At 59.5% G+C, this 10,771-nt stretch overlaps 1 protein-coding gene across 2 annotated transcripts; it reads right to left on the bottom strand.

Moving 5' to 3' along the window:
- Window positions 1–2,959: 2,959 nt before the first annotated feature.
- On the bottom strand, window positions 2,960–8,111 carry WDR18 (WD repeat domain 18). Of its 2 annotated transcripts, XM_027970150.3 has the most exons (10): window positions 7,890–8,111; window positions 6,768–6,878; window positions 5,574–5,707; window positions 5,239–5,380; window positions 4,646–4,789; window positions 4,492–4,556; window positions 4,236–4,360; window positions 3,943–4,109; window positions 3,553–3,621; window positions 2,960–3,275 (listed from the first exon to the last, which is right to left on the bottom strand). In XM_027970150.3, exons 1-10 carry the CDS (start codon window positions 8,097–8,099, stop codon window positions 3,144–3,146), a joined length of 1,299 nt encoding a protein of 432 aa, XP_027825951.2. In that variant the 5' UTR covers window positions 8,100–8,111; the 3' UTR covers window positions 2,960–3,143. The 2 variants fall into 2 exon arrangements, with proteins under 2 accessions (XP_027825951.2, XP_027825952.1); XM_027970151.3 differs by lacking the exon at window positions 5,239–5,380.
- Between the last annotated feature and the right edge of the window lie 2,660 nt (window positions 8,112–10,771).

Below are 10,771 nucleotides of genomic sequence, written 5' to 3'. Positions count from 1 at the left end.
GCCACCTCATCCAGCCACCTGGCCAGGCATCCCAGGACAAGGACAGTCATACCAGGGAGGCCTCCCCCACCCCATTCTTCTGGGTAAGGTGCTAAGTTGAAAAGGGCCCTCAGGGACCACCAGGACATTATTCCACCATGGGGAGAGATGCCTTTACCAGCATGAGTCCTCCAAAATAGGGACCCAGCCTGGGGAGGGACACTTCCTCACCCTAACATAGCCCTCAGCACAGTCATTCAATAGACATCGCTAGGGATGATTCTAGGAAGCAGGCACACACCAGGCAGCTCTTCAGGCCTTCCTGGGACTCATATGGGGGCAGCCCCGGGAGCCCCCACATCTCCCCTCCCCCCAGGCCCACTTGGCCACTATCTCCCCATCTCCTGGGCCAGTGAAGAAGGGCCCTGATGGAAACTGGGACTGCCCCCATCTGGGTGACCCGCGTTGGGAGCCTGGCCTCTGCACCTCAGCCCCCAGCTTTACAGGGCATTGGTAGTAGTTCACATCACACACAAAGACAGGCGAGGTTTTTTCCTTAAATGTGGTAAAATATATATAATGCAAAATTCACCATTTCAACCATTTCTAGAGTCTACAGCTCATGCCATTAAGCACATTCACATTGTTGTGCAACCAGCCCCACCGTTATCTCCAGAACTTTCTCATCTTTCCAAACAGAAACTGTCCCCATGAAACACTCCCCAACCCCTCCCCCAGCCCCTGACCCCACCACCTACTTTCTCTGTGGATCTGACTCCTTTAGGGACCTCCTGTGAGTGGGGTCAGACAGTCCCTCCTTCTGGGTCTGGTTTATTTCACTAAGCATTATGTCCATCCTCAAGGTCCAACCAGGTTGTGGCACGTGTCAGAATCTCTTTTTAAAGGCTAATATTCCACCATGCAAAAGAACCACTTGCTCATCCATCATCTTTAGACAATTTGGTTGTCTCCACTCTTTGGCTGCTGTGAATCACACTGATGTGAACACGCATGTGTAAACATCTCTTCAGGCCTCCTGCTTTCATTTCTGTGGGCAAGGTACCTGTAGTGGGATTGCTGGGACACATGGTGATTCCATGCTTAACTTTTTGATGACTCTATTTGCCAGGGAAGCTGTACCCTTTCACTTTCCCACCAATGATGCACAAGTGCTCAGAAGACACCTTCACCACATCCTGACACTTGTTTTTTAAATAACGGCTGTCCTAGTCAGGAAGAGTTTCCATCAACTCAGCCAGTCACCTGAGAATGTCAGATGCAGTCTGCACCTCCCCTTCTGGCAGTGATGGCCCAGGATTCAGGGTTAGGTTGGATTTCTACAGATTATCAGACAAGTAACAGGAGTACTGACTGTGCTGGGCACCCACACAGATGCACACTGGCACCTGAAGACTCCTCACGAACCAAGGAGGTACATGTTTCCTTTGAGTGACAATACAAAGTCTCAGGGCGAGGGTGGCTTGTCCAAGGCCACATGGGGATTTCACGGAAAGGGGCCAGTGAGCTCCAGGCCTTACAGCCCACCAGGGACCTTCTCTGCACTCTGTGTGGCCTATGGAGGGGGGAAGGGGACCTTCCAGGCCCCCATGAATTGGCAGCAAGGACAGCTTGGGCAAGGCTGGTTGCACATTGATTGGAAGCTCTCCATAGGCCCTGCTGGGACTACCTCTCAGGCCTGAGTCATCACAGTGACCACCCCGGGGTGGGACCCACCATCCCTGCCCAGGGGTGCACACCCTCAGTCCCACAGGGGCCATGAGTGGCCACGGTCCCCTCGGCTGCAGCCACAGATGTGGTGGGCAAGCCAGGAGGGATCCCAGGACCCAAGTCAGCAGCTGAAGGTCCAGAGCTGTGCTGAGGGTGCCCTGGAACTTCTGGGTAATGACAACAGCACCCCTACTGCTCAGGGAAGATGCCTGAGCCAGTGGAGGTGACCCCCCGAGGCTGGACCCCTGCCAGCTCCTGCCTGGGACTTGACCAGATGCAGAGAATAGTACCCAGGTCTCCACAACCAGCATCTCAAGTCACTGAACTATGAGCTGAGTGCAAATGGGTGGGGTGCAGAGAAGCACCAGGCACAGGATGGCAGCACCTGGAAATGGGGCCATGTAGGAGAGGTGGCCCTAGGCCCCAGGGGAGCCTCAGCCAACCCTGATGCCCTCCCCACCTTCCAGACCCCCTGGAGACCAAGGGGTGAGGAGGGGAACACTGAGCCTCCAGGTCCCCTTCCCTCACCCTGCTGCCAGGGACCAACCAGGAGCCCAGAGCCTGCTGGAACCTTATTCTTGTGGGGTGACTGCAACATGGAGGCCAGTAGGACGCCTTACCTGACGGCTCCAAGTAAACCTGTCTAGGTCTGAGGGCAAGGTGGGCTGTGAGGGGGTTGTAGGGCCCCAGGAGAGGACACCCATCAGCTAAAAGCAGGAGCTGCAGTTACTATGGCACCGGCTAAGTCACATGGATTTTCCGGACCATTAAACAGACTGTCACTTAGGGGCAGCTTTCTGGAAGGTTCCATGGGAGGCTTAGGTCCCAAGTCTGGGCTGGGCTCCAGGTTCCAGCTGGCAACTAGTGGCGTCCTCGTCTACCCTGCACAGTGTGTATGTATGTGTGGTGCTGGAGGAGGGGAGGTTGGCTTCTTTCAGGCCCTTGACACCAAGAACTTTCTGGTCGAGACAACTCTGGCCCAGAACTGGCTGCCACCCAAGAGTCGGCTGCCCAGAGCCAGGCTGGGGAGACACGCCTGGTGTGACCACCCTGCTGTCCCTGAGTTACTCTTGCCCTGGGGACCTGGCCCAAGGCCCGGCCCCCCGGGAGCTGCACAGGGCTGGCAGGTGAGAACCCAGGCTTCTAGATGTTATGTCTGGGACTCGGACTCTGTGATAGCTGTGGTGAATCCCCCCAGCAGGTACCACAGCGAGGGTCCTCAGCCCAGATCGGGCACAAGGAGGCCGAAAGGTAGGATTTTAGGTCTTTTGTTAGAAATAGCAGAGCACTCATGTGACACGGCAGGTCACAGCAGGGCAGCCAGTCCACCCACCCTGGACTGAGACCCTGGTGGGGGTGCCAATCCAAGTGATAGGACCTTGCAGAGGACAGGCTTGGGCTGTGGGCTCTGCTGGCTGAGGGCGAGTCCAGATGGATCACTTGGTTGGGTGCGTGATGATGCGTGTGGAGAAGTCAAAGAGGTCGCGGTTGATCTTGCGCAGGTTCCGCACCTCATCTTCCAGCTCAGTCACGCGGATCCGCAGCTGGTCCTGGCCTCCCAAGACGTTCTGGGGGAAGGGCGGAGCACTCAGACTGGGCCGGGGGGTGCTCAGACCTCTGCCCTGCTCTGAAGGCCACTGTCCCTACAGTCCAGGATGGTGAGTAGGGGTGCAGGTAGATCCTCTCCAGCAGCCTGAGCCAAGACTGCCCCTAGCAGCCCACCTGAGGTGAGCCTGGCCATCTTGAACCCAGCCCCTCGCCCACCCTGGGCCTCTCCCTTCCAGGCTTGCTCTCCCACCTTTGGGCCCCGCCCCTTCCCCATCTTGGGGTTGCTCCTCCTCCCACCTTCTCCAGCGTGCTGGACATCACCGCCTGTAGCTGCTCCACCCGCTCCAGATAGCTGGGCTCTGACCCCTGAAACACAAGAGCCGAGTCAGTCGGCCACTCCCAGAGATGGCCAGGCAGTCAGCTAGTGCCTCCAGCCAGTGGGGACAGCCTGCTGGCCTGGCAAAATGGTTGGACCCTGCTGTTGTTCCAGGCCATTTGTCTCCTGCTGGACACCATCTGGGCACGCTGCTCTGGGCCAGTAGCCAATGCTGGGCACAGGCATCCATCAAGTCCCACGGAGGGGTGTAGAAGCCCCTGCAGTCTTGTGTGGTTCCGGGGCTCAGAGACAGCGGACAGAGCCCAGCCTCAGTGGGAAAGGGTGCCCTGCCCTTGCCACGTGAGGCGTACCTGCTGGTGGAGACCTAGGCGCAGCATCAGGCCCCCGCGGTGCGGCTCGTCCCCGTGCTCTGCGCCTAGCAGGTGCTTGTTGAAGTGGGGCAGGGGCAGGCCTGGTCTGAAGTCGGAGCTCAGCATGCTGATGGGTGCAAGCATGATGCACGCGTTGGTCACGGGGCCTGCGGGTGGGGTGGTGGAGGTGGTCAGGACCACCCTCAGCCAGGCTGTGCCCTCCACAAGGTGGGCCCAGAGTCCTTCCTCTGCCCTGCCTGGGTTTGGGGAGCAGTGGTGGTGGCCACACCCACCTTTGAGGGTCACTGTCCTGAGGCACTGCTGGCTCTGCACATCCCAGAGGCGAACGGTCTCATCGTGGGAGCCCGAAAGCAGCACGCTGCCGTCCGTGGACACTGACAGGCAGGTCACCTGGTTCCTGATGATGAATGCATCAGCTGGCTCCCAGGATACTCGGGCTGGGGGCGGGGCAGCAGCAGGACCAGGCCTGCATTTGTGCCCCGGGGCAGCAACCCCCCTCCAACCCCTATCCCTGCCTGGTCCCCGCACCTGTGCCCTCTGAACACCTTCCCGTGCTCCTGCTCTGGCTGGAAGCTCTTCTCTCTCTGCCCGGGCTGCAGATGCAGGAGGGCAGGTGAGCAGGGGCCCGGCAGTGCCTTAGCCCCAAGCCTGTCCCCTGACCCTGCTGCCCACAGACACTCACCCAGGTACAGAGATTGACCTGGAAGATGGAGCCGTCGCTGCCGCCGCAGAACATGTAATGCTCGGCCAGGTCCATGGTCACAGCCAGGATGCCCACGTCAAAGAGTACGGACAGCAGCAGCTCACCTGAGGAGACCTCCCACAGCTGGGGGCGAGTGGCGGTGTGAGAGCCAAGGACCGGTTGGAGGCTGGGTCCCACAGAACCTCCAACAAGCACTGTCACCACAGAGGTCTCGGGGGCTCAGGGACCCTTGTCCGCCACTTACTTCAGTGACTGTCAGCCCCCAGGACCCCAGCAGGTCAGCCCCGAATCCCCCAACCGGGAACAAAGACCCTGAGGACGCCCTTGAATCCCCTAAGGCTTGATCAGGAGCTGCCAGGAGCAGTGGCCAAATGGGAATTTCCAAGCTGACACAGGCCTAGACTGTCCACCCTCTGGCCGTCCTTGAGGCTGGAAGTGTCAGGGGATCAAGAGCTGTCTGGAGCCGCTGGCTTGGAGGAGGACATTATGTGCTTTCTCCCTTGGGCCAGGAACTCGCCAGCTGGGCTCGGCTCACATCCACTGCGGGGGACGTGGCAGGGTGAGGGTCCTACCTTCACTGTCTGGTCCAGCGAGGCGGTGGCCACCCGGGCTAGGGGCCCCCCAAAGCCGCAGTGCAGGTCTGTGATGGGGAGGGTGTGGCGAGACCAGACGTGCCGGGGGGCAGGGGTCCGGGAGGGGTCTGCCTGCAGCACGCTTGGGGAGGGGGTGGGCAGACCTCAGCGGGCATCTCCACGCCCTCACCTCATCTCCAGGTGGCAACCCGGCCCCATGTCCTCCTGGTACCAGCCCGCCTGACCCGGAGCCCTTTGCTTCCCGCCCTCATGGTCAAGGCCTTGCCTGCCCAGAGTCACAGCTGGACAAGCAGCCACCAGGGCCATGGTGCTACCTGCAGAGGCTCCAGGCCAGCACTAGGCAGTCCTTGCCCCCTGAGATGAAGTGGCTGCTGTCCCCCGTGAACTGCAGGCATGACACGTCCTGGTAGTGGCGGCTCAGGATGACCAGAAGGTTCCCTGTGGACACCTGGGAGGACAGGCACTGGCTTGGTGGGGAGCCTGCGGGGAGAGCCTACCCCCATGGCCCCTGCACCAGGGCTTCGCAGCTCCTGTGACAAGCCGGTCACAGCTGCAAGCGACTGCCTTCTGAGCGAAGGGGTGGCACTGGTCACAACCGCAAGTGACCACCTTCTGATGTGGGGGTGGGGCTCTTGCTGGGAACCATGGGGGAGCTTGGGCTGCAGGAGAGGAGGCCCTTGGTGGCAGGGACACCAGGGAAGGGCTGGGCAGGGGTGAGAGGGCAGTGAAGCTGCGGTAGGATGAACTTCATCACCCAGATAAACGTGTCCACACCCCAACCTCCAAAACCTGTGACCTCACTTGAATATAGTCTTTGGAAATACAATCCATTTAGATAAGTGACAGGGGAGTGAGGTGACCACTGTCTCTGTGAGGACACCTGGACAAAGACACCCAGGCACTCATCCGCAGAGGGGAGGGGAGAAGGTCCACAGAGTACAGGAGTCAGAGCCCAAGCCAGAGTGGCCCTGTGGGGCGCCCCCTTGTGGTCATGATGCACGCTGGCCAGGAATTCTCCTAGAGGGTGGGTCCTCTAGGCCAGGCAGCCTCCACCTGCAGGGGAGATGGACCCCAGACTGTTCCCCCATCAAGAAGGGCCAACCACTGGCGAGCCACTGGAGCCGTCTAATGATGGTGAACCAGCTGCTAAAATCTGCCCACACTCCCTGCACTGGCCTGACCACAGCAGAGGAGGATGTCTACCAAAGGGTGAGTGCCTCAGTTTCTCTCCCTGCACTTGGGCAAGGCTTCCTAGTTTCAGAATCGCAAAGTGAGGTTTAAGAGCTGGAAGTGAGACTGCCAGCTCCCTCTCCTCTCTGCAACTGGTTGCCGGGCAGGGGTCAGGAAAGGCTTTGTCCTGGGACCTTGGACACTGCACTATGCGCAGGAAGGGAGGTGAGTGTCCCCCCAAACACAACAGCCTGTCAGTGACAAACCGTTCAGTGGTCTGACCAGCAGCCCACCAACAGGCTGAGCTCACCCTCGTGTTTCTGAGTCCCTGGGCTCACCTCCCACAGGTATATGTTCTCTGAGATCCCTGCCAGAACGTAGAGGCCATTGGGCGATGTGGTGAGGCAGGTGACTGGTCCTGGGCACATGATCTTCTGCTGAAGCTGGTCCTAGAGACAGAACAGGCCTCTGAGTTTCATCGGGGAGGAAGCTAGGGAATGGGCAGGAGACAGCTGGTAAGTCCAGGAGTAGAAAGAAGGTGGGGGTGGGGAGGGAAGCGGGGGATGGGATACTCTGAGCAAATCCATGGTTCAGCAAAGAGGGATCTACTTCAATTGATGCTATGCATTGTGGGGGTGGAGGCCTGTGGAATCTCCTTCAAAGCAAGACAGCACCTCTCTGGACTGGGGGTCAGAGGGACACCCGGGTGTTCGGGTGGAGAAGGCACAGAGGGTCCAGGAGGAGCCAAAGGCCACTCAGCTTTTGCCCTAGTCCTGAATCCCCACTAAAGTGTCGCCTGGGACCTTGAGCCTGGGTTTCCAGATCTTTAAAATGGAACTTCTCCTCAAGTGTGTGTGTGGACCACACCAGGAAAAGCCAGAACACAGAACCCATCCAAAGAGATGTTAGCTGGCAAAAGCAGGCAGCAAGCAACGTCAAGGGCTGTATTTTTAAGTTTCTCTAATCATGGGCCCTAATGGCCAAAGGTGGCGTCTCTGAGAACGATAAGTGCACTAGGCTCCTGAGTCACCCTTCAGCGGGCTCCCTCATGCCTCGGACCTTCAGCCTCCAAGCTCAGGATACCGACGGAACCCTTAGTGCAAATACTTTTCAACTAAATTTCTCGCCTAACCCGCTCGCTCCCGCGCAGGGCCCCCAAGGGACCCACCCCCGGCGCTCCTTGTGCGCGTGCGCACCGCTACAACCCCACCCCCACCCCGAAGCAGCTGTCCACCTTCAGCTCGGCGTGTGCGCGCAGCGCCCTAGCCGCTCGCAATCACTACGAGCGCGCGACTCCCTACCTTCCCCCAAAAGACCCAGGCCCGCGCGTGCGCAAAACACCTTAACGGGACTACCCACTCCTACCCCGGCTCAAGGTCCATGTAGCCTCCACCGCCCTTTCCCCCGACCCCTGAGCGCAGCGCAGCTCGCCAACGGCGCCCAGGAGCACGCCGCCGCACCTTCCTCTGCAGCTCCCAGGCGCAGATGTAGTTCTTGCCCAGCTGTGCGGCCAGCAGGTACTCGCCATTGAGTAGCGCCAAGCCGCGGGGCCCTGCCTGGCCTCCGCGGTACGTGAGCAAGTTGGCGCCAGAGTGCAGCTCCCACACAACGCAGCTCCATAACTGGGCCGCCGAGTCCGTACACACGGCTACCTCCATGGGCGCCGCCATCTTGCCTTCTCCACCGCCCCGGACGTGCGTCATCATCAGCGAGACGCGGGCGACTGCGCCGTGCCGGCTAGAGCGGCGCACAGGTTGCCCGGCTCACCGCGGCCGGCTGCCCTGCGCGTGCGCACACGCCTTGGGCGCGGGCAGGTGGCTTGGGGGGCTGTCCTATGAACCAGGCTGAGTTATCTTCCGGCTCCGCGAAAAATAAGGGGTGCACCGCCTGGTTAGAGCTCTTAGAAGGATACTTCTTCCAAAAATAGATGGCGAAACCAAGGCCTAGAGTCTCCTGAGAGCAGTTAGTAGCTTCAGAGCCTGGAGGTCTGGCTTGGCCGTTTGCACTGGCCACTTTTGGCCAAGCACGCAACTTCGCAGATTACTCTTCTTCTTCTAATTGTGCAAATACTGAGTACCGACCTCACAGGATCGAGACATTGCACGTAAAACAGGCTACGCTCCTAACATAACAGGTAGTGATAGTCGTGTCCGACTCTCTGCGACCCCATGGGCTGTAGACCACCAGGTTCCTCTTTCCATGGGATTTCCCCGGCAAGAATACTGGAGTGGGTTGCCATTCCCTCCTCCAGGGGATCTTCCAGACCCGGGGGTCGAACCTATGTCTCCTGCATTGCGGACAGATTCTTTGCCGGCTAAGCCACCAGGGAAACCCCAACAAAACATGTAGCTGGCGTTCAAAACATAGCCAGTTAGATGTGTGTTCGTGGACCTACGGTCCACCTCCCCCTGGACCTCGCTTCTTAGGGGGCCACAAAACCCACATTTTAATTTCAGCAACTTTGTGCAGGTGGAACAAATCGTGAAGTCTAGGGAGCACTGAACCTCGCGTCAGAGCTGCCGGCTGCAGGCTGTGTCCGCAAACAGTACATTTAAAATAGGGAATTAGTTGCCAACCTTTGAAAAGGGAGAATTCGCTCAAAAGTCGTAGTCTCATGCCTGTCCTGGGCGGTGTACCCAGAAGCAATATGGGGACTGGGTGCTGTGTATGTTCCCCAACCCCGCCGCGCGATCTAGGAGGAGAGGATGGGCAGGAGAGGGGAGGAGGGGGCCTTCCTGGAGAACAGGCGGCGCCGGAGCCGGGGACTCCGCAGGCCCAGGGCCGGCCGCCAGGTGGCAGTCTCGAGCCACTCACCGAGATGCCGGAGGGAGTTGATCCAAGCCCGGGAGGCCAACAGCAACAAGCAGCAACCAAGGGGCGAGGGGCGGGGGGGGGGGGGGGGGGGGGGGGGGGGGGGCGGGCGTCAGGGGATGTCAGGGGGTACCGGCCTGATCGGTCGGAAGGGCTTCCCTGAACAGGTGTCCTGAAGGAAAGAGGGACAGACGCGAGAACAACGGCCCTGAGGCTGACCGTGGAGGGGGGAGCTGGACATGGGGACCTGAGTTTTATTTTATCCTAGGGAAGTTGGGGGGAGGGGTGTGGAATGTGAAACTGAAGGACTTCTGTAAATTGGAGAGAGGTGAGTGTCCAAATCTCCAGAAGCTTCCAAAAGGGGAAACTGAGGCAAGTACTACCTAGTCTGAAGATGAATTGGAGCTAGAACCCCGGTTCCTCAAACTTTTTTTGTTCTTAATGTGAATAAGAAAAATGAAACACCTTGAATGGTTATTTACATTTTCCGGATACCGGTTTCCCCAAACCACATCTTTCTTTGAATCTTGGGCATTCTGTGGAACCCCAGTTGAGAACGGTGACACCGTGCAGCTCCCAGGGGTGGGCCAAGATGGCCTTTTTCCAACCACCAACTCAGGGCTTGAACCCGGTCCTCCTGAGCAGAGGGGCAAGTCACTGCCCAGCTCTGGGCCTCAGTTTCCCCAGGGGCCAGTCGGGAATGCTGACTTGAACTCTGGGTCTGCGTGCTCCTCTAGGGAGGTCTCCCCTGGCTAAGTTCGCAAGCACCGGGGTTCCAGGAGGAAAAGTGGGCCCTGCAGGTGCGGGTCGCAGGGGGACCCGTTACAAACAGAAGTCGAAGACGTGGAAGCCAGGGCATGGGCAGGCCAGGGCTCCGCTGGAGGGCAGGCAGCTGCGGTGCAGTCCCGGGCCCACTCCCTCCCCTCCTTCCCCTCCTTCCCTTTCCCCTCCTCCCCTCCCGGGGGACCCAGCTCAGCTGGGCTGATGTGTGAGGTCAGAGGTCACCCCACCCCCAGCCTGGTTCCGGAATGAGGACAGACCAGTTGTGTCAGAAGGCCAGGACAAAAGCCACACTTTGGGGGCCTCTCGGACCACCCAGTCGCCAGACCTCCTTGGTGCCAGCCTGGCGCCCCGTCGCAGATCCACTAACACTCCTAGGCCTGAGGACGTAAGGGTAGGGGCGGGGCAGAACAGGGAAACCGAGGCACAGCGGTCTGCAGAACCGCTCTGGGTCTAAGCCCCCCAACCGCGTTCTTTATTCCCTACTCGGGTATTGAGCGCCTTCTGTTTTGCAGGCTGAGGGTACACACTGCCCGGTCTCCCGCCCTCCCCACCTCTAGCCGGAGCCCGGGGGAGGGGGCATTCCGGGTTGGGGGCGGGGACCGGGAACCCAGGATCAAATCCAGCGCCTAGCCTGCTAAGTGCACTAATGGCGTTGCGGAAGGCTGATGACTCAAGCGAAAGCCCTCTTCTTCGGGCTCCGGGCTGGCTCCCGTGGCTCTGCTGATCAGACGTGGTTTTGAGTTTCACC

Source organism: Ovis aries, chromosome 5, assembly GCF_016772045.2.
Source record: "Ovis aries strain OAR_USU_Benz2616 breed Rambouillet chromosome 5, ARS-UI_Ramb_v3.0, whole genome shotgun sequence".
Classification (NCBI taxonomy): Eukaryota; Metazoa; Chordata; class Mammalia; order Artiodactyla; family Bovidae; genus Ovis; species Ovis aries.
Note: the sequence above shows the minus strand (reverse complement) of the source record. Positions and strands in the feature narration are given on the sequence as shown.